Source organism: Lingula anatina, chromosome 4 (genome assembly GCF_051362555.1).
Source record: "Lingula anatina isolate TDL-2025a chromosome 4, LinAna3.0, whole genome shotgun sequence".
NCBI lineage: Eukaryota > Metazoa > Brachiopoda > Lingulata > Lingulida > Lingulidae > Lingula > Lingula anatina.
In genome coordinates, this window is record NC_141770.1 from 17317062 (window position 1) to 17340877 (window position 23816).

General features: G+C 38.5%; 1 protein-coding gene across 1 annotated transcript; it reads right to left on the reverse strand.

Moving 5' to 3' along the window:
- Positions 1-1274: 1274 nt before the first annotated feature.
- Positions 1275-22175, reverse strand: LOC106180199 (carboxypeptidase B). Its single transcript, XM_013564112.3, has 11 exons — positions 20858-22175; positions 14319-14397; positions 12176-12309; positions 9124-9235; positions 8577-8678; positions 8157-8267; positions 7462-7572; positions 4994-5087; positions 4112-4338; positions 3771-3855; positions 1275-3470 (listed from the first exon to the last, which is right to left on the reverse strand). Exons 1-11 carry the CDS (start codon positions 20971-20973, stop codon positions 3253-3255), a joined length of 1389 nt encoding a protein of 462 aa, XP_013419566.2. The 5' UTR covers positions 20974-22175; the 3' UTR covers positions 1275-3252.
- Positions 22176-23816: the final 1641 nt, after the last annotated feature.

Consider the following 23816-nt stretch of genomic DNA (forward strand, 5'->3'; position numbering starts at 1 on the left):
TCTGCTTATTCGAAAGTTTGTGACTAGTTATAATTGGAAATTTTCTACATGAAAATGAGGAAAACGGACTGACTTTTCCATTGAAACTAAAACGAGAAAAAAACATTTTTCTATTCTCTAATTTCTTCACAGCACGAGAAAATGACGTGTATTGTAATATATTTCGCTCTCTTGGTATTGAAGAAGGGTGGATATTTTGCTCCCTATCACGTCTGGAAATCTGTTGTTATTTGTTTTTTATATATCATAGTGAAAAATCGAAAACTAATTCTCGTCAATTCACTTTTCTTTTTTGAAGGAAAAATACCCCCCCCCCCCCCCACGGACCCGTGAAGATCGAAATATTCATTCACTCTATTTCGATAGTGCCTGGCGTCAGCAGTTGCAAATGTTGTACTAATTCACTGAAAAGTATAATTTTAACAGTTTGATTTAATGCATTATTGGTTGATGTATGATCCGAATTTACTCGTCAAAAAAAAAAAAAAAAAAAAAAAAAAAAAAAAAAAAATTGCGTTAGCGGTGACCCATAAATCTTGAATCTGCACCACCACAATGCAGCTAACTACTGTAGGAGAATTTCACACACAAGATGAAAGCAATTGTGAACTTAATCTTAATAGTCAGATGAATGACTAAACCAGTAAGCATCTAGATACTCGACCACACATACCAGCTCTTCGTAATCATACAGGCCATAATGCCATTTTGTATCATGTTTCAATTTCACCCAGATGAGAAAACCACGAAGTAGTGTGACCAAACTGTTTCTTTCCTGCTCAGAAAGTCTCCTTTCGCTAACTAACCAATAATTTCATTGGAGGGGATAGGGACACGGGTAAGTCCTTAGCTTAAGGGGTATCCCCCCCCCCCCAAAAAAAAATAATAATAATAATAAGAGAATTCACTAGCAAACAAGTCATTTCCGTTCCTTTGTCCTTCGTTTAATAATAAAGCTGCCTTCATTATATATCTGTCGAGCAAAATGACTCATTTTTTCATCCTTGAGCCTCCAGTCCCCTCCTTCCCCAGCATCACCATCGCTTTGTACATCTTATAACACGATTTCAACTTTAAAATGTCGAAGCTTAGAATATTTACTACTCTGTTTCTTTAACGCCGATTTAAATGAATATATACTCATGCTAATTTTATGAGAAGAAACAATGATAAAATGAATGAATTGGAGTTTGCTAAAAAGTCGAAATTTTTTCTCCGGTGACATTAAAATATTTCGTAGTTTAACCTTGAGTAAGAAGACAAACAACCTTCACTGAAAGCTTGCACATTTTTAACAGCCATTTATTATCCTTACACTTGCCAGATTATTTACAAGGACTAAATTATGGTCAGCTATAGAACGGCTTGGAATTCAATATACTACTCCAGAATCAAAACACGAAATACCAACTGTGGAAAATGCGCCATACATATAACGTTTCAACTCCGGGGGTCGGGTCGTTTTGACAGTGGAAAAAGCACAGGCTGCCAAACACCACTTATCGTAATACTGGTGTGGCTCCGCAAGCATTTTAACGCTTTAAGGACACCCTATGAATGTTAGATCTAAGCAAATTAATAAATTTATTTTTTCTGGAATTTTTAGCACTTTAATTATCCTCAATTCGTCAAGGTATTTACTATCTAAAAGCATTGAGGCAACCACTATCTAGAGTATAAACAAGTTTTCGAGTTCAAAATTCCTAATATTTAATATCAGTAGTGCAATTCTATCACCATAGGAGGTGTTGCTTTACATATAATCTAAGGGAAAGTGTTGCATTTCCAAGAAATTAAAATTTTCAACATATTGAGGTCTAACGCGCATTGTATGCGTGCAGGTGTGTTAATCTTGAATTTCCCTCATTAGAAAGTAAAGTTCAAATATGTCTTCATATCATTTACACATATCTTGCTTTATTGGGAATGACGTCATCAATAAAGGAACCGTTCGTGGAATTTTGGCGGAAAACAAGTAAGATATCTGATGTTTTCGATCTTTTACTGGCACTTATTATGAACAACGCTTTACATCGCACCAGTAATTCAGAATGTACAAAGTTAATGCATTTCGTTAATTAATTCCTATTTGCTGTGCATTACTTGCTTACATATTCACTTAAAGTTAGCATAAATTAGAGAAAAGCACAGGTTATCTAAATTAAAATCAAATGATGAAAGACAGCAAATACTGTGGTGTGGGCCACGAACGGTACCTGGGTATAAACATAGCTGCCTATGATATCATACAACATAAAATTGTCTTAAAACTTCACATACTGTGTTTCATCTTGGTCTTTGAGGTAACAGTCTAGCAGTTTTTCATTCAATCAAAATATAAGTATATAATCTATCCAGTTTACCAAAATGGCCATTTGCTTTTTTCATTTCCAAATATCACATTCAATCTGCAGGTTACCAAACTTAAAAAACCGCAAATTATTAACCTTTATCTTCTCAGTATTTTTAAATGGGTGTAACTGCTTTTAAAATACCATGGATTTCTTTGAGGTGCGTTGAATACTCCCTGGGTTTCAGAGATTAGTGAAAAAACGAGGTGCGTATCCGGATAGGGCAACTTACACTGACAAAACTCACGCATTACAAAATATTTGACAGAACTAGTTTACATGTTGCTAGTTTGGACGCTTCGGAGGCGGTTTCACCTACACACCTCACCTCTTTAATTGAAGATTTGAAACTGAAATATTCTGTAATGAACACGTACTGCTAAAAACTGTTTCCAAAGATATATTTGAGAATTCACTAAACGATAACTGAGACAACAAACAAATGGAGAAACGGTATTTTAACGGCATAGACAAAACGAAGCCTATGCTATTGTCTAAAAAGACTCCATGTACTTCAACTACTGGCCGCACCTAGTTTACTCCTAAAATTATATAAACTAACACTAAGACAATGCTTTATTTTCTAAATATTAACTGCTGATGACAGAAAAATGACAATAAATAATGTAACAACTCAGACGAATTTAGACTTACAACCTTACGTTTACCGTTTCCAATCAATAGAAAATGTTTGTCTTAGCAATTCGAACTGCGTCGTGGTAAGAAAACGAAATCACATTTATACCCGAAGAACAGACATTTGCAGACTGTGAATAACATCCAAAGTGTGTATGTTCTCACTGGCTTTGTGTCTTGAATTATCTAAAATACATCTCTACATACTGACGCATGCCTGACGTCACCTCAATGAATGACGTCACTACGTTCAGTGACGTCATGTTTAGACCGTGTAAAACATGTCCTTAGCGTCTCGCACTTCGTGGTAAATTCTGGCTGCTATTGACTTGACTGCTCCCCAAACTTCCTCTCCCACAGGCAGAATTTGGTTGGGAGGTAATATGAACCCGAATCTCCCGGTGTCTCTCAGTTCTAAGGTGTAGGCGTACTTGATCTTAGCGACACCCTTTGCCCAGTCAAATGATGCTCCGGCTGCAGAATCTGCAACAAACAAACAATGATAGATTGTCTGTCAGTCGAAGGGGGGGAGGTTACACCCACGGACAGAATTTCTTTCAGCAAGCATACAGATATTATATTTGCTTTAATTGATATTTTTTTCATTTGAAATATATCTTTGTCGTATACATTTACGTAGATGGGCATGGTTTTAAAACATGATGCTTTAAGCCACATAAAACCGGAATCCTCTTAAAACAAACTCTGAACTTTGCCTTCAGAATGTACATGTAACATTAGCTTGATCCCTTGCCTAAGAGATGGAGTGATGTCTGTACTTACATAATATGGATGCTGGAGACCCGACTTTGAAAGTAGTACCATGTTTCTTCTTCAGCATGTCCGCACCATAGCGAGCCAGAGACATCTGGAATGCCATACAACCAATGTTTTCTGTATTTCTCACTTACTACAATCCCCCTGCTGCATATCATTAAAACTTAGAAAAAGTTCAGGATTGACAGAAAATGATGACTTGACAACACATTTCATAGGCTTAATGCATACAATGGCGTTGCTGAAAGAGAATGTGAAGTAATACATGTACCAAAAATGCTGTTGCCAGGAGAAGACGTCGCAATATTTCCCACGTCATTACCGAGAGAAAATGACGTAATACTTACTATGTCGTTACTATCGGGTGGCGAGTCCTGTGTATGACCCCAATTCGTCAACCAGAGCTGTGAGTATGAGTGGAATGACAGATACAACTTGAACAAATTTCTTCTGAGGTAGATAAATTTCCCCATAGCTTTGGTTTCGGCCTCGGAGAACGCGTGCGGACCTTGGTACGTGTTCTCGCACGGGTCGGTGCTTGAGCAGCGAGAGAACAGCGTGTCGTCGGCACACTCTAAAATGCAAAGGTAATAATCGCCAGTTGCCCTTTCACATGGCAATCGATAAGAGAATTTTACGTTTGTATTCTATAATTTGAGCAAAACAACACCGCTGTTTTCTTGACGGAAGAATAAAAACTACATTTACAGCCGACAATAGGTAAGATTCTTTTTCTACAATGCCATACCTGTACTTATACTGTTCCCAATAGATTAAGGAGAGACAATCAGCTTACCCAAAATACAGTAAAATCCACACTTAGTCTGATTTTAACGTGGTTTTTAAATTTAAAAAAATTCATAAATTCAGAGATATAAAAATAGCTTAAATAAACTTAAACCAGGTTTTACATTCGGGGAATTATTACAAGGAAACACCTTGAAGCAAGTTCTAAAGGCGGCTACATTCAATTACAAGGTAAATCATGTTTCAGACACAGTGTAGACATTTACCAGAAATGCGCCAATGTTTTAATGGTGTAGTTCCAATTGAATTTCAAGGTAAAGACACGGAAATAAGTTTCAACAAAGCATAACAAAGTGCCGAAGTTTCTGGTTTAACTTACGACTCAGCAGGCGGTCGTTGTTTTAACATGCGTCTGTGCATTAAAACTAGCACTATTGCCGGACGAAGAAACAAGCAAAGAGCAAAGACCCATTTCTACTTACTTCCCCAAGAAAAGTCAAAGTTCCTGTTGGCGTCCACTCCAATGCAGTTGGAGTTGCGGTAGTATCGGCTGCGAGTCTTTCTCCAAAGGCGATCCTGAAAACAAAGTATCCATATTTAAGTTATTTCTGTAATGAATGTTCTACTCTCTCTCTCTCTCTCTCTCAATCTCTCTCCCCCTCTCTCTCTCTCTTGGCAGACCTCTACATTCTAAAGTTAAAATGTATTCTCTGATAAATGAGTTGGGAACATTGCTCTCGGTGATCTCCGATTTTAACATGATCATGCTCTTAATTTTCAAATTCAATTCAAATTCATTGTCATGTCCATTTGCGTACTGTGTACGTGTGTAATGTAAACGGAACAAATGGAAGAGAGACGGCCTAAAATGACCTATGGCACTTGTATATGTTCAACCAACCATCATTTAGGAGAAAATAATTTAGGGACACAAGGTATGTGTTGAATTTGTTAAAGACGTTTTAGAAAACACCATTCGGTTTATCATTGTTGTTACACTATTAAGGGGTTAAAATGGCGTTCAAATTTCAACGCTCAATTCCGGTTCTTCATTAAGCCCCAAACAGGAGCACAGCATATTTTCTACAGCGTAAATTCGAGATGGTGTCACGTACTGTGCACCTACAAGTCCAAAGAAGGCGGCGAACCATCGTGCGATGTATCGACAGAGTACAGAGGCAGTACGCCGAGCCTTTCATATACAGCCTATATAAAATCTGCAAAGTCGTATCTCGTTCTTCTCACGTGTTAAAGTCAGAAAAAGACCCTCTCTCTCTCTCTCTCTCTCTCTCTCTCTCTCGCTATGACACACACACACAAACACACAGCATGCTCATTAATTAATTTAATTAATATGTTGGCCTGCATCATAAAACACCTGCAACACAAAACATCAGCGATTTTTACTCTCAGCTATAATGTTGGAACGCATATTTTATCTGCTCGGCTGTGAATGCATTCGTAAGCATCTGTTTTGATGACAAGCAAGAATTTATTACCCTGCTGTGCCAAAATGCGTGGTGTAAAAAACAAACAAATAGCATTCGCCAACATTACCGAAGTGTCGTGAACCGACAATATCACAATATCGGTGGCCCGTTTCACCGTGAGATGACTTCAGCCAAACAAGTTCTCCACAGGCGCGATATCTGTTGTTAGGGATAACAACTCTTCGAGAGAGAATGAGAGAATGAGAGAGAGAGAGAGAGAGAGAGAGAGCGAGAGGAGAGAGAGAATCATACTTATCTAGAGAAAAACATTAAACATGTTCTTAGAAAAATTAAATGTTCTTAGTCATTTCATCACTGTCACAAGCTAAAAAATAGTCAATTCCATCAATCTTTTTCCAGTAAGTTTAAGCAAGAAACCCTTCTGTGTGTCTTTAAAATATAATATTGATTTGATTAGTTTTTTCCAATACTCAAATATGTTAAACGGGATAACAACTCTTCGTATGAAATTATATTTCACAATAAATACATTGTAAACAACTCATAGAAATATAAATTATATAAAATATTTTTTTACCATAAAAACGGCAATTGTAGCAATAAATCTGAAATAGGTGCTTGCAATCAGACCCCGTGACCTCCATTGATGGCTATACTTTGAGATTATTACAAAAAAAAAAAAAAAAAAAAAAAAAAAAAAAAAAAAAAAAAAAAAAAAACAGGGACTAACTTTGAATGTAGACATGGATTCATTAACCATTGGTAAGTATGGGAAAATTGCTGTTTACCCCAGGAAAATTCATTTTTTGGCAAAAATGAACAGTTGTTACCCCTTTTATTGATTGACTTTGTCAATTGAGGATTCTCCATTTTGAGACCTCTATTACGTAACAGCAAGTCTATAAGGTTGGCAATCTCTTAAGGTGTGTTTTAGTTTACCACTCAATGCAAATATAACCTTAGAATAAACCTACATGTACTTGCAAAAGTTTTTTCATGAATCTTTGTTATTGGGGATTTTACATGCAGTCTTTGCATATCAATCTGACATTTGATCACGTGACAAAATGTGCTCTCGGGCTTCTGGAGCGACATTTTGTTTTAAAAGGGTGAGGAAAATGCCAGTTGTGCTGCTGATGAAATCTGAAATGCACCTTTATAATAAATGATTATTTTTTTCTTTCTTTTTTTTTGTAATATTCAATAATTCGATGTGTGCTCCTGTTGATGACAAAGTCTTGAAACTGAAAGTGAAAGTTTTCATAGAAAGCCAATGTTTCGAACCATCTGTATTGACAACACTCTGAAAATGATTACATGTACAGCGGGAACCAGATGTTTTTAAGCAAATACTGTTAATAATCGAAAACAAACCTGTTTGGGTATGGATGTATTCATAAACACCTGTGTTGACGACGTGTGAGAATTCATTACATCCGCTACGTTTTAAATAACCTTAGTTTCTTAAAGAAGAAGTCAGTAACTATATTTGTACATACCCGGGTGTGCGAATATTCATAACCATCTGGATTGACGACAGGCAGGAAGTACCAATCAAATTCATCCATCAGAAAGCTTACCATTGGGTCACGACTTTGCTCTGATATCAACTTATGTAATTGAAATGGCAAAGGGAATATATAAGCATTTATCTCTTAGTAAATCATAGTGGTCTTTTTAAACTCAACTATTTTCTTGCATTAAAGGGACCATTCCCAGACCCTATCGTACTAACTTTGGATCGCTCTATCTCCAAGGGGATTCTCGCTAAATTGCTATCAACTTAAGCAGCCTACTGAAGCTGCTAGGGGTAATTAATTATCGTTTAGCAGCTTCAGTAGGCGTGCCAGACGTCTAAGCCGCTTAAGCTGAAAGCAATTTAGCAAGAAACCCCTTGGAGATGGATCGATCCTGTTAGATCGATCTAAGTATGGAAATCCGGTCAAAGAAACGAGGTTCAATTACAGCGAGTAAGTGAACGACTGCGGTGAACATTTCTATTTCTGTGTCAAGATCAATTGCCGTAAATTTGTACATTGAAAGTGTCTTACACTTGATCTGTCTAAAAAATATTATCTGAAATACTGCTCAAATCTGTGAGAAAGGAACGTTTAGAAGTTAATCACTTTATGACGTACACAACAATTTCTGTGACGTAAGCAAAGCATGTGCAAAACTGATGACGCGGACGTACCTGGTGAATGATGTAAAGCACGGTTGATGGCCCAATCCATTCCCGCCCGTGGATTCCCGCATCTATCCAGATTGAAGGTTTGTAGGGTGTGTGAGCCTTGGGTTTGCCCAGCTGCAGTAAGTAAGAAAAGCATACAAAACTATAGTCTGAGTATGATGATAAAACGAAGGCATAAATGTTGTAAATAAAATGGCGGTTTTATCAAAGTTAATTGTTTACTGATATGATTTGTTCTGTTTTTCCCCGCAAAATTGCCGTTGAACAAATGATATTTTTTGCCTTTCGGTAACTAATTATTGGCATAGGAGATGGATCCATGAAGAAATTTTACTCAGAACTGTCAAGTGGGTTGCATATAATCACGTGATGGGCAGTTAAACATCGCATTAGAACCATAATATCATGCCCAATAGATATTACCTTGAGGACCTTCATTGGCCGAAGCTCGTATGACGCACCAATGGTAATCAGCTTGGCAAGATGAGGGTAGAGATTGGCCACGTTTTGAAGCCAGTCGTTAATCTGTAAACGAAGACAATAGTTTTTCCTCAAACGAATTACAAATGCCATATTATACAGGGTGACAGTGAAAATGGAATAACTCATTTGAAAATATGTATGACATTTTTTCTTTTAATTCCAGTTTGTGCTACAGATGCCAACAGAGGGGTATATAATTGATCCCTGAAACACGTTATACACAATCTGTGCCATGGTCTTTATTTTTTATCGATAAGTCCACGATTAACTTTAGTTTAAAGAAACCACTTTGTCATAACCAAATAACGCATTTCTCTTTTAAATAACATTCCAAATGATAGAACACGGGATAACTTGTGGCACGGCATTACACCAGTTTCCCTTCCTTTTCTTTTTCTTTTAAAACATTCAAGGAACCAGTGACAGCCCTCTAATTTTCATCTTAACTTTCTAATCAGTGCACCTTATGAAAGGCGGCAGTACTTACCTCCCCATACCGAAGATACTTGTCAGCAGTATTCACTCTCGACCCATCTGCAGTCGCTCGTCGTTTTCTGTCGTCTACCGCATCGTTCTCCGCCGCTTCCCGATCTATGAGGCTAAAAGACAACAAAACGGTCTTTTTGCATGTATGCTTTGGACATTTTTGTTTCATTTTAGTTATTTATTTTTTGATTATTTGTTATTATTCTATTTATTCATTTATTTACTTTCTTATCATTATTTGTACATTGTCTTTTACAAGTTTACTATTTTTACTACTTAATAACAGCTTGTCTTTGTCGTTTTGTGTTATTTGCTTCTGGGGCGTTGGGTGGAGGTAAGGGGATGGGCGTACAAATAATGTTTAATAATAATACGAAGAAGAAAGAGTAGAAGAAGAAGTGTTACTAAATGATATATCAAAAAGCATGATTTAAGAGTTGCCACGCAGGGCGTAGATTGCCAATATTAAAGAGCGGTTCTTCGCCCTGAAAATCCTAGTTAGCAAGCAATGACGTCAAGGTTACACCGGTACGCATCACAACAACTGATGTATTTTATAATTTTTCAAGTGATTTTTTGAAATCGAGGCCACACTTACGCTATCATCACTGCTCTTCGCGTGAGTCATGCATTGCTTTATTTCACTGTCACTCGCAATCGTCACTTCAAATTTTTTCAGACATAGTAAGTTCAGTGTAACAACCAAAGATAATTATTTGAGAAAACAAGATGGTTTTGGATTGAAAATGAAAACAAGACTAAGGTCAGGGGTTAATAGAACCTGCGCCGGGTTGTATTGGCACCTGTTGGCAAAATGTTAAAAGATAAAGTTTAAGAACAATATTAATTCTTCAATGCCTGAAAATAACACAGATATAATGAATGCTGAAATGTCCGTTTGGTGTTTTGAAGTTGGCAATAGAACGATGTTTTTAAAGGTTGGATATAGTGTCTTACATCGCCGTTTACAAACAACGATTCCACAGACAATGCTGAATTTGAATTGTCGGCACTGAACCATTAGTAGCAATCTTGATGCCAAATGACTTAATATAGGTCTACACATGTATTTAGTATAATCATTTAGCCATTATGTCTTTCTGCACAAATGTAAGGTCATAATCTCTTGTAAAATTCACTGGCACCAAATGACTAAATCAATGAAATAAAAAATGAAATGATATATTCATGCGTGAAAAGTGCATTTCATATCATTGCTACTTGACTGAAGACATTTTTTTCACTGATTACCGTGCACATTTAGTTGCTAAAGATTTATCGAGACTCCACCTAAATTTAGTGGCTTGTATATCAAAGAGAATTCCTCCTAACATAGCATCGTCTTTAGCAATAACCGCAATTTCTTGTGAAACGCGTCACTTTTACTTCAAAATCCAAATGTGGCTTTCCGCTGCCTTTTGTTGATCAAGATTCCGGGACAAGGTGAGTGTAGACACAGATATAAATCCTGACCAGTTTAGGTCTAAAACGGACCAAAAGACGATTCAAATAAAAACAACCCCCTCCTACTTGAAAAAATCGTGAATCATTCAATTATTGTGCAAAGTAAACCACAGAGCTTCGAATCTCCAAAGGAAATTACTGGTAATTGCATACCTGTTGACTTAATCTCGACCTAAATCGATCCGGCTCTGAATCTACGTCTGAGCGGACACATATACAGCATACAGTACGCGCACTTCTTTATCCTTTTCATTACAAGTCATTTTACAAATGCCATTATCAATAAGTGTGTATGAATGCAAAAAGTGGGTGGAGACGAAAAGGCATTTTCTACCCACGTTTATTAATTTCTATATCCGCCGACTGCATTGTATTTATTGCTTTCCCGTTATGGCGATGGTCGTTTTTTATGAAGACACTATTTATCTCCCGAATATGTCCAGTTAATTTTTATTGGCCAAGTGTTCATGCAAAACAAAATGCATTTTATAAAAGACATCTTGGCGTCGAAATCGATTCTGTTAAAGAGGATGAAAATATTTCAGTCAGCAACAGTGATTTCAGTCAGCAATGTGAGGAAGAAGGAAAAGATTTATATTTATGGAACATAACGACATTTTACTTAACTGTAGCTTTCATTTGTTTATTTAACATTTTATTTATTTATTTAACTATTCATTTATTTATATTGTATTTTTTGCAAATAGACAGACACTTACCGTTGTCTGCTGTTTTATAATGTCACGACACCTTTTGTTCTGTTGGGAGAAACTTGATTCTTTTCTAGGCTAAAGATCGTGATATTTTCTAAGCTGTCAAAGTCGTTATTGTTATGGATTCTGCTACGTTTGTTTTTTTGCTTTGAAGTTGAGAGAAATATAGGACAGCTTTTGTATTAAACGGAACCTGAAGAAGGAGTCTCATTTTTCAATTAAGTGAGAAGGGCGTAGTTAAAAACTGGAGGTCACCTCTGTTTCTTTCACTCCTTTGTGTAACGTTCGTTCTCTAGTGTGTGACATTCTTTTTTAGATCACATTTACGTTGGCAGGAATTGATGAACATTGATTCGAGGAAAAACAGATATCGTCTACAAATTGTTTATACGACTGACATTTAAAACATGAAACGTTTGCCACGAGCAGTAATACAATATTGAATTGCCAACCTGGGTATATTTCAAATAAATATTTTTCCTACACACTTTGCACATCATTTGCGAATAAAGCGAATTACAGGAATAATCTTACACAAGCACTCGTAGGCATTTTAATCATTTCTAAACTATGCCAAATGCACACATATACAATTACACACAAATGCCCTTATAAATATACGCGCTTGCCTTGAGTTCAGACAAAGACCACTTTGACCGAAAATCGGACAAAATATACAAGCCAATTAGAATTATTCTTCGGTGGTGCAACGAGGCTTGGTTGTAAACTGGCCGTTTGGTTGCTACTTGGCCCGATTTTCGGTCTAAAGTATCCCAGTTCTGAACACACCTCTACGTTTTCTTGCATGATCTGCTCAACCCACCGTGGCTCTCTGAGATGAGAGTCTAGTACTCTGTGAAACTCAGGGTGGCTTACCTCTGCACATTCTGTATGAGTACTTCATAGGGAGAACTGGTGTCGTTCAGGAGTTTCTCCACCACTGGGATGGAACCCGGGGGCACACAAATGTCCACAGACTTGTTCCCAAGAGGCTCACCCCAGAAGTCGATCTGGAATTAAACTTCATGAAAATTAAAACCGTTCTCGGTCAAATTGGTTGATACATTGTCAGACGGTTGGCTGACAAACTGACTGACCGTCCAGCTGATAGACAGTCTGACTGACCATCTGATCGATTGACCGATTAACTGACCAAAAGACCGACTGGCTAATTGCCTATTACTAATCAACAGATCGACTGACAGATTGGTCAACCAACTAACGGGCTGATTGATACAGATATTGATTATCATTCATTGACTGATAATACCTAGAAAAAAATAATGTAGTTCTTTACTACCAAGTAGCTGTATGTTAAACAACAGAGAAGGCATTTCTTTTAGGGATTCAGAGTTTCAGATTTGACAGAGAAAAACACTCTCTTCAGACCAGACATCCCTTTAATGTTGATAATTTACATGTCATGTTTTATATGACGTTGATATGATGTTTATCATACAAAGCAGGCTTCTTCTTTTGTTAAAAAAAATTATTATACAGTTATCTGTAAATTGCAGAGAAATTCATCAAATTTTGGTCCAAACTAAAGTGTTTCAAGCCTCCGTGTTCAAAGCAGGACCAGACCAGAGCCTATGTTGCACCTTCGGGCACGCGCCTTCAGGCATTTCGATAGTACGAGAGTCCTTCAGCCAGGTCAACACAAAACGCCGGCAGCAAGTGCCCGGTTAAGTGGTCCTCCATCTGGCGTACATTTCCCGGGCGTTTTGTTTAAAAGATTAAATAATCAAGGCTGCATAAAATAGTTAGAAACAGAAGAGGGTAATGAAGGTTTAGAACCGAAATTCCAGACATCACCGCAGAGATCTGTTACTGATCCAATTTCCTTCAGAACCGTGCTCGTGTTGTCTATGAAAACACGGGGCTGAAGGCTAACACGGGGCTAACACGGGTTAATATCACAGAATGAAATGTAATAGCCGTGTTGAACACAAGACCCGACATCCCAACCTTTTCCAACTATTAGAAGCGTGTTTGATCTAACAATAATCCAAACTTTGCTCAATTGCACGCCTCGAAATTCTCCCCACGTGCGCGTCTGGGTGTTAATAGTAACAGAAGGGTTTAAGGTGAAGCCAGTGAGTAAACTTGTCTGAACTCTGGGCACGGAGAGAAGAAGAGGGGATCCCGCGGGGAATGCCCCAATAAGTCTAGGGCGCCTATAAATAACGCTGTAATCTTACGGAAGACGTAGACGACGTCGCATAGTGTCTTCTGTACAACTCTCAGTCAAGGGGGCGTATAATTCCATCAAAAGCGCCGGAAACTTGTATCAACTTCTTTGCCTTCAAAGAGCTATTCTTTATTTCTTAGATTTATTGGATTAAATACACAGCTGTTTGATACTGCACAAATCAAGAAATATCAGTCTCTGCACGATCACCGGAAACCGTAAACCGGTATTGAAATGTATTTTAAGCCTTTAGTCTCTACTAGGCCCAAAGGCCACTCTATGGTTATTGTTACCATTGCATTAGTAGAAAATGCACCAAATAAAGTTAGTGTTGAGTAAAATGTAAATTAGGTTGACCAAAAAAGAGGAAACAGGCGGAATAAATTTAGCTTCAAAATTCCACCAAAAAATTCAGCTGATGATTAAGTTCGTAAATATGATTGTTTCTACACATATAGGTCTAAAAGACATACGGCACACGGTCTTTTCTAAGGTGGCACGATATACTTTCGATAAGAAATAGTTTGATTAAAATACAGAAATTATTTAGTAAAAACCAAGGCACGAATAAATAAATTGATGGATAAATAAATAAAAAAAAAAAAAACGTCTGAAATTTCATTGGTTAAAAGATGCGTAAAGGCAGCATTCACTACAGCGGACTAACTAGTCCGCACATCAAACATGGCTGACCCACTTGATGCTTGTTGCGTGACCCCTGCGGGGAAACTATTCAGTGTCTGTTAGGGAATGGCTTTTACGTAAGTCCACTGTTCTGAATGTGGCCAAAGAATTGTTCAAGATATAAGTGAAAATGTGTTAACTTACCCCTAGAGAGTGATACTGCTCCAGGTCGCTGAGCACCTTCATGCCTAGTTTCCCCGGCGACACACGCAGAACCTGATATCTTGAAAGGAAAAATAAGATTTGTTGACATATCTTGTGAAGAAGGGAACTAACAAGAAATAGGTGTGGACTAAGACAATTATGTGTCTTTGTAAACATGCCTGTTAAAGATGCCCAATGGACATAAATACGTCTATAAAATAGAAAAGTGGGAAGAGAAAGATCTTATAACAGTTAACCAAACAGATGAACGTATGTCTACATAAAGGGCCTATTGCATTAGTTTTACCTACAGTTTAGCGAGAAAACGAGTGAAAAGCAGTCAGACGGACGGACAGACAAACAGACGGACTGACGTGCAGATAAGCGGGCATGAAGATGGACAAACAGACAGACGGACGAATGGTTACGAGGACTGAGGAGTGATCGGGCAGATAGACAGACGATAATTAATCCATTCTAATCCCAGACAAAAACGAATAAATTTCTAAATCGTGTGGATGAAATAAGAGCTGAAGCAGCATGGGTGGCCGTCATTCAAACAACCTCGCAACAATTCCTGAACATGTTGGCCACAGGTGCTGTCTTGCAGCAAATAATATATATGCCTGGTGGTGAACCCACAACTGCATTCGTTTTGTTTCTAAACGGTTATTCCATTAGTCCGTAGTCACCAAGCATACAAAGTCAATAACCCCTTTGCTTTTTGATTGGTTTTGAATTGGTTTGGACACAACGTGCTATGTGGTCTTTGCAAGCGTTTAACTTCCTACTGGGGGAATTGTTTGAGCTACCACAGTATATTTCCCCAACCAACACACACAATTACCTGCAGCGCTCTGGCGGACCTTACTGCAAGGCAATAAGACCCCCCAAATGTACGTGCAATTAGCGTGATATATATATATATTTTCTGTGTTTCAACCACCACTGGCAAACATGCAGCTTGGGAAGTAATTTCCTGATTGGCGCGCTTGAGTGAGGCTTTGGCACACATACCAGAGGAGGGGGTAACAAAAAGATTAAAAAAAAAAAGTTGCGTTGTTTCACACGGCATATATAATACATTAGACGAGGAAAATTTCGTTATAATATGTAGGGAAACACGGGTTCTGACAAGTTTCTCATTATATGTAGATGACCCCCTCCCCGTAACCCTCCCCCAGGGACCCGCCATCCACACACACACACACCGAATATACAGAGGATGTGTTTGGAATACGTGTAGGAGCCAGTTTTAACAAATTCAGACCAAAATTTTGGTCCTAACTTTTGTGGATTGTGTGAAAATAAAGACCAAGAATGAGAAATTAATTTGGGGAAACTGAAAAGCTGGTAGAGATTATCCTTACTGTCACCATTGCAGGTTTGTATAACTGCTCCGATATGTACTTAGTTTTATTCATTTTCTTCACCGATGGATATTGTGGTCCAGTATGGGATAAAGAGTAATCAGCGAGTTGAGAACAGAGATTTAGCAACTCGTTATTCACTCCTCGTCAACCTGTAATCGTTATATTATATTATTATACCCATCAGTAACACATGAAAACCGTTTATATTTGAATGCTTGTCAATTAACACTACATCACTAACAAAAATTTGATGGATTGTCTCATGCAAATGTCATCGTTCATAAATGCCTAAATAGCAGTTCACCAAGACAACGTTCCACCGCAGAAATTATACTTAATGGCCTAAAACAGCATCATCACGAAACAACAAGCTCCAATCAATTTCTATCGAGACGGAAATTCTAATTATTATTATTATTATTATTATTGTTATTATTATTATTATTATTATTATTATTAAATATAATAATAATAATAATAATCAAACAATTTATAATTTATAAGATGAAACGTAGTAGGATAATTCTTTTTTTCTATTTTTATTTTCCTTTGGACAAGGGGCGCTGACTGAGGAACATGAATCTGACCACATCACGTATGACACGCCCATTGCATTCAGCAAACCACCGGACTGTGAAATTTCAAGTCAAAGCCTTCACTTTGATTTTATAGCCGGCTGGCATCGCTTAGTCGACTTTACTTACCTACCATCTGTACGGGTCGCTCGCATCCGACAATATTTATCATTTGTCTAAGCGATTTAAAGCGTTTCGGGCCACAACGTGTTTACCAGATTCTCGCGGTTGCCCGCAAATTCTAACAAGATTCAAAAACACCGAGTTCAGATATCTGAGGTTCGTTTTCGAAAAAAATGCCATTAAAAAAGAAAGAACAATACATGTAAGGAAGGAAAAAAACAGAAAAGGAGGAAGACGGAAAACTACAGAAATACAGATTGAGATTCATCTCATTTTAGTTTTAAACCACAAAATGGAAGTAAAACGCACATCTCTTCGTGACATTTACAGGAAATAATGAGCTTAAAAACGCCTCAGAAACCAGAAGTCTACGTGCTAGACTAGTAAAAACCAATCGAGCTTTTAGTTTTCAACGGTAATCGGTTTGTACCCTGTCATTGCTTCTTAAATTAATTACAGGATGTTCTAGCTTTCGATCGAAACTGAGCTATCTCAGGATGACATCTGGACAGATGCACGATCTTTCCCCATATCAAAGCACCCAATATGCCACATTTGCCGTGTCATCCTCTTAAACAGAGCACAATGACAGCTGTAAAAATCGTGCCATCTAGCAGCGTTTTTGGCACGTTATATCATACGGCCGTTTTGCAAGTTGAATTTGCCATTCTCCATTGGCACTGCAATAACGTATAAAGGAACGCTAAATTACACATGGATGATAAAGACACGTCAATATCTTCTGTTAATTTCTAATAAAACGCATCGCAAGCAGGTTGTAAATGACAAAAGTTCTGTTTAAGTGCGTGGTCAATAAAATGCTGACCTTGTTTCACCCCTCGTATGATCGCATATTGACAGAGACGCTTTCGGCATTCATTTGCAACAGAGAGGAAAATCCGCGATGCTCACGAGTAATCTGAGTGGAAAAATCTCGTCTGCAAACAAACCGTAACCTCGGACGATCTTCCAAGTGTTTGAAGACAATTCTGCCTTTTCTTGACTTTCTTCTGCTTTTACTAAGCGATATGCTATTTTCAGAAGAGATGTCAATCAGGCGTAGCTTTGATGTAAAGCTAATAGTGGATGCGGTACGATTCCAGGAGGAAGTGGAATCTTATTGTTTCATGACTTATAACGGTAACAGTAAGGCGGACTGACATATTTTATTTAGTCCTCAAAGACCATTTGTCTGATAGATGTAACATTACAGATTACTTCCAATAAAAAGAGAACGTGACAATACAAAAGACAGATGGTTACCAGGCTGATGTGCAAATTACTTCTTTAACAATGCCAAGAGATAAACGACAAACCATGAGAAGGGGGAAGCACATCACGCCCCTCCTCCCACCCCGAAACTTGCTTCCCTTTGCAGTCTTTTGGGATGCGTTTACTCAAACCGGTTCACGTCTTAAACACTCCACTAGTTAACCAAAGTAACTAGCCATTGTCTAATACGCTCTTAGCAGAAAATACCACTCTCACCTGAGAATGATGTTAAGGTCCAGCACAGAGTATATCTGTGAGATTTATCAAGATGTGAACAATACCTGAACAAGAATTTAGGATCCAGATCTAATGGAACATAAGGGGGAAAGTGGTCATCTGCAAAAACTCAGAAGAAGGAGACATAGATTAAAGACCTGCTTGGCTGAGCCGCAGGTAAAAACCAGAGTAATACCTCTCCCCCCCCATATAAATACCCCTAACAAGCAAACAGACGTGCAGCCCTACAAGCAAGTCCTCTGGCGACAGGTTATTAGAAGTATCAATCAAGCAATCGAACTAACAATTTCCTTCGCTCTGTCATTTGTCAATCGGGTTCGAAATTAAAGCTCACCAAAGCGTTGGAGTGACAATCATTAGCCGCTTGTCTGCAGCACGGTTCACAAACATGTCCAATTTCACAGTGGTATTACCTTCTTATTGAATTCCATGAGGGTGATAATTTCAAGAATACGTGCGACTTAGCAAAAGACCACTGACTTAGTCATTTCTCTAGGTGGAAATATTGAATACTTATGAGCATAATACTCACCCCTTCAAAGGTCGGGAATATCAACCTGACTTTTTAGCTTACACGTGGGGCTAGATTTTTTTAAACAAACAACTTCGCCGTACCAACTGAACCCAAAATCACATCTTTTAAAGGTAAACATTATTTAAATTCGCCTTCCAATAGTTTTGGAACAAAAATGGCTGACGACAGCCGGGTGAGAAGTTAGATGCATTGTCTTCTCAAAAGTGCGTTGATACGAGAACTGATATTATAAGTACACAGTCTTTACTAATTTCTGTTAAGATAAAAGGAGACATCGCAAGGAAGGACCTAAATGCCAAACTGATTATACTTGTATTAACTTGTTTTGAAGAACAAGAGCGAATTCAGAATTCGTAATGTCAAACTTATTAGTGCAATAGATTCACACTGCTGCATATGAGATCAGTATGCTCAGTTTTCATCATTGAACCAACCTATCGTTGCTTTGGTCTTCTTTGTTAATTACATGTGCTATCTTTATCAAGTGTGTCTGTTGAGGCGCGTTCATAGCAAAGTTAGGTCGACCCTAAATATAATATATGCTGCTAACCAAATCTGCGTGACCAGACGTGTCGCACGGGAATTGGTTTAAAAACCAAGGAGGATCGGTCCAAGTTGATTGCAAACGCGAATAGGTGTTTCTTATGTATGTGTGTCTTAATAGGTGCGAAACAATATCACCTGTGCGTCATCCCCGTCTCCTCTCCATGCCATATGGTGTAGGGAAACAGGTAAAATGACTGCTGTCGCCCTCCGGAATCACAACATTATAAGTCAATGACGAAACAATTGCCAGAATGGTAAGTCTATGCACTTCCCTAAATCACAGCCGCCGTGGCCCTTCCCATATACCATGAACAAAATGACGAATCGGTATTATGTCCAAGCTTAAACTACCTCTTTCCCTCAGCCCCCCTCCAGCCCATGCTCCAACTCTTGTAGCCGTGGCAATGAAAGCCAAACGTTACGTTTGACTGTACAAGATACGGCTGGAAAAGGGGTTTTGTAGCTGTAAACCAGCCCAGTTAAACACATCATTCCTCTCGTTTATTAAAGCTGCAAAATTTATCTAATTAAATCTTATATGTTTACGTTAGAAAGTCTCTCGACGAAATCGGGAGAGATGACAGGTCTGTATAATTATGTCAAAGTGTGAAATTTTTGATTGGCGAGCGTGTGTCACTTGCGTCTTAGATTGGTCGCTTTTTGTTGACGACGTCGATACAAGGAATGCTTTGTCACTGTAGCGGATCAGAGCAGGGGAAAAATGGTTTATTGGTAATCTGACCATTTTTGGGTCTTACTGTATAAGATTTATTTGCGCAGCTACGTTATAAAGGCATATCAACAACGGACCCTTTCTGACATAATTGGATGAGTTGTCGTTGGCTGGGCCATGAAGTATTGGTAGACATTCATCTCAACCTTTCCCCTAGGGTTGCAAGTTATTTCTCGACCCTTCTTGTTGGCCAGTGTCGAAGAGCCATGACTTCACGGCCTATGACGTCACACGCTACCCCCATAGTTTCCTGAAGTCTTTCATTAGTGATTCAAGTCCGGATTTAGCACGACTTCACACTTAGATATTTCGCACATTCATTGAGTGATAATTTCCTAAATGTTCCATATTAAAGATCATTGATAAATGGTGCATATCAGGACACATAAAGACGGGACATTAAGAAGATAGACGTCGATCGACTAAATATCGACGTTTTTATGACGTCATTTAGAGGTCGACTAAATGAAGTCACAGGAACGTTGGAAATTAGCCCCCCAGTATGAGACAATCAGCGTACATGTTCATTTGTAGGTAGTACCGGGTACATTCTGGTGAGGGGTGCTTTGTCCTATATCGTTGGTATATTAAAGACGTTATCTAACCGCTTTTTTGTTAGTTTGTGGTTTTGGGGGAGGGGGGAAGCAGTGTAAGTACACTGACCAAACAAAAAGTGCAGGCATGTACAGTACTCTATTTATATCAACATATACGTAAGGCCACCAAATATTAACAATAAACAGCAAGTTCATTCACTGGATTGCATTACTTCTAAATTGTTAATGGAGCATATTGCCTGCAAAGCCGCGCGGATAAACGATATCAAAACACGGAATCACTTCAACGTAAGATATTTAACCATCAGCACAAACAAGATATTGTCAAAACAGAATGTTAACATTTATATCTGTAAGTGTTCATAACAACTGATATGTGCCACACACTCAACTCAATGTAATTCTTATACATGCATATTATTCACTTTTGGTGTTTCGACAGAAAAATAAATGCAAAGCGAAGATCATGCAGTAACTGCCACGAAAACCCAAACATATGTGGATATTAAATGACGAGTATGTACTGTATAACAATATATGAAATGCCTAAACAAAAAGGACTATTTCCTAAATACCAAGGCGACTTACTCGTCGAATCTCTTGACTGCGTCATCTCCCTGGTCGTTTTCTTCTAGAGGATAGGCCAAAGAAGAACCCAGCACAAGTAGCGAGACCAAGAACGTATGGTGCCAAGACAGCAGCATGTTTTTTTCCTCAGATTAAAACAGTTCCTCACTTTAGAAGTTTACAACGGAACAACCGCCTTGGCGTTAGAAACATTCACTTCAACAGTGCGTTTTTTTTCTCTTTAGGTTCCCGCTGGACCAACCACCTGGTCGGCCAACACGCTCAGTTCGTTGCAGTCTCTGTGAAAAGTCGATAAAACTGGCTCACACGTTCTTCTAGGCGTTTATAAAGACAAAAAATTACTTAATTTTACACCACCGGAGTGTTCATTAGCACTGTAATGTTCAAGGGGTGTGAACAATCGGTAAAACGCTGGAGGAATGGCGTTCTTTTTCACAGCAATGTCCTTTAATCTTTCTCCAAAGATGCTCTACGTGATGCCAAGATCTCGACACTGTGCTGAGCAGGTCTGAGCAGGTCTTCCAACTTCGTGGGTAAAAGCTGACGTCCACTGCGAAACCAAACGTGACTCAGAATGAATGAAACACGTGCATTATTCCCCCATTTATAATTTTTAGGCGTAAAGTTTGATTTGTATTCATCGGTGCCATTCCTATAGCCGCGTGGTTTCACGGTGACGTCTTAACACACTGGCCTAAGTATAACTTACGAGGGAAATTTGACTCCACTGCTTTCCGGAAGTTTTCCGTGAAGCGTGTAAAAGCGGGTTCACACAACAAAATTGGAACGGATCCGGCATCGTTCCATTTCACTTCAGTTTTTATCGAAGCTGAATATAGGGTTCTCGCGATCTCCACTCCAGCAGCAGGCTACGTGGTGGAATGCAGTGAAGCTATCTTGATGTGTGCTGTATGGCCACCGTAGTATCACTGCTGTCGCTGATTGCGTAAAAAGGAACGCTAAACAAACCTTAATGTTTTACTCAGTGTGAACGCGCTTCGAGTCAGCTGACATTCAGTCGTAATTCAGGCTTGGTTTGCTGTGTATGTACATAACTTATTAACTGAACTTCTCGCTTTGACATCGCGGAACAATGTAGTGTTTACACACTAAAACTGCGACATATTTGATCACATCTTTTTCCCCCTTCCTTCTTTATTCTTTTTTTTTCTACATATAATTTTGCGCTTTCATATAGACGAATATCTTTTGAATTAGGAAGAAATTGAAATACAGCATCCTAAAGATTGTACACAAGCAATGTACCAGTTCGAAGCTTATATTTGAACCAGAATTAACTCAAATACAAAAAGCCTCACTAATTTCACTATCTTTTAAGGATGTCTCATTTATATTTTTTCACATTAAACAGCATGACCTTAACATATCCCTAATTTCATTGCTAAAATATAGTTTGGAGATATGGAGTTAATCATTATTCTTTGGGTGTAGTGGGTAATTTCCGCAGAGCTGGTGTTCGAAAATAATTACGCCAGTTAATCATAACAAAACAATTCAGCCTATGAATCAAGACACACAAAAAAGGGATAATATTTGAACAAAGAGTTAAAGGATCATATCATCTGAAAAGTGCAAGTCAATGCAGCGTTTACACACCAGAAAAAAACGAACACACTTTGAACTGAGGGGTATTTGCAATATCGTTACGCCTACGAATAGGAATAATCATATATTTCCTTGATTTATCCGCGGCCGGTAATCGCGTTAAACGCTACGACTCTGGAGAATCAGCGGCACCACGGTGCGTCGGCTGCCAGCCACGAGGGTTAATTCTATGTACAAAATGTAATCTGTTTACATCCTTTATTATAGAAAAAGTCGCTCGGCCGACGACGAGAGATTCACCCCACGTTTTCATTTTATTAATCTGAACACGACAGCCATGCAATATCTTCCCGCTGGAGGCGAGGATTAAATGTAATGGTAAAGGAAATATCCGACAGGGTTTAGCCGTTTCTTGGAACTTTGAGACTGCAAGAGTTGCGTAACTTAAGAACAGTGACGTAAGTTTACCGACTTAGACACGATTTCAAACGCCACCGTGCCAATTTTATATTGATTGGACGCGAGCTGGTCTGCGTTCACAATAACCGCAGAACCTGCGATGTAAATGACGTAAACAGCTTTGTTTTAAGTGAATCCATAGGTACCTGATTTTTCAGTCAATTGTAATGGATCGTCTCACAGGGCCAAACCCAAAACTGTCTCATGAAATCGTTCTAGTTGGGCCAAGTGTGAAAGCGCCCCTCTTCTCTTCTCAATAGAATTGCTGGCTTGTCTACATTATCGCGGAGTTTTGACATTCTCATTTGCAAGAGAGAGAGAGAGAGAAAGCGGCGAACTATCATTTATTTCATCTTTGACAAGAAATTGTTTTCAAGCTTTTTGCTCGCTGGATTACGAAACACTTCAAGTGACATTGTTTTTCATTATCTCTCTCCTTTTGTGTGTGTGTGTGTGTGTGTGTGTGTGTAGATTGGGGTGGGGTTGAAAAAAATTAAAACCAGTCCAGAGCTTACCCACCAACAAGCCCCCTCCGCAACGCTCACTCGGGTTTAATCAAGAACCCATTACTAGATAGTTAACTGGTAATGATGCTGACTGGCTAGCTTGGCTGACCACATTGGAGAGCTTTACCAGGGAAAGAAATACTGGTTTAACATGCCTGAGCGTTGTGGTCTTCGAATCTTCGGTCTTCTAAAATTTCATGGCAGCCGTAATTTGTGTATTTGGTCGCATTCAGACCAGGTTGATCGCGGACTAACTTGAAAGGTTGTCGCCTAATCCCCTAATAGGTTCTTAATAGTTTCCTCACGGACATTAGGCGGTAAACTTTCAAGTGGGTCGGCCATATTTGATTAGGGATCTGTTAGTCCAAGGATCTACCTCTGTTGTGAATGCGGCCTTTGTAGACATTCACCCATTAGTTGTACTTGCA

Bases quoted from the DNA above. Each gene is read 5' to 3' on its own strand.
- LOC106180199 (XM_013564112.3), bottom strand. From the start codon at position 20,973: ATGCTGCTGTCTTGGCACCATACGTTCTTGGTCTCGCTACTTGTGCTG. The intron at 12,310-14,318 runs GTAAGTTAACAC...GTTTAATTCCAG, and splicing joins AGCAGTATCACTCTCTAGGG to ATCGACTTCTGGGGTGAGCC. The intron at 3,856-4,111 runs GTAAGTATTACG...ATGGCATTCCAG, and splicing joins CACCCGATAGTAACGACATA to ATGTCTCTGGCTCGCTATGG.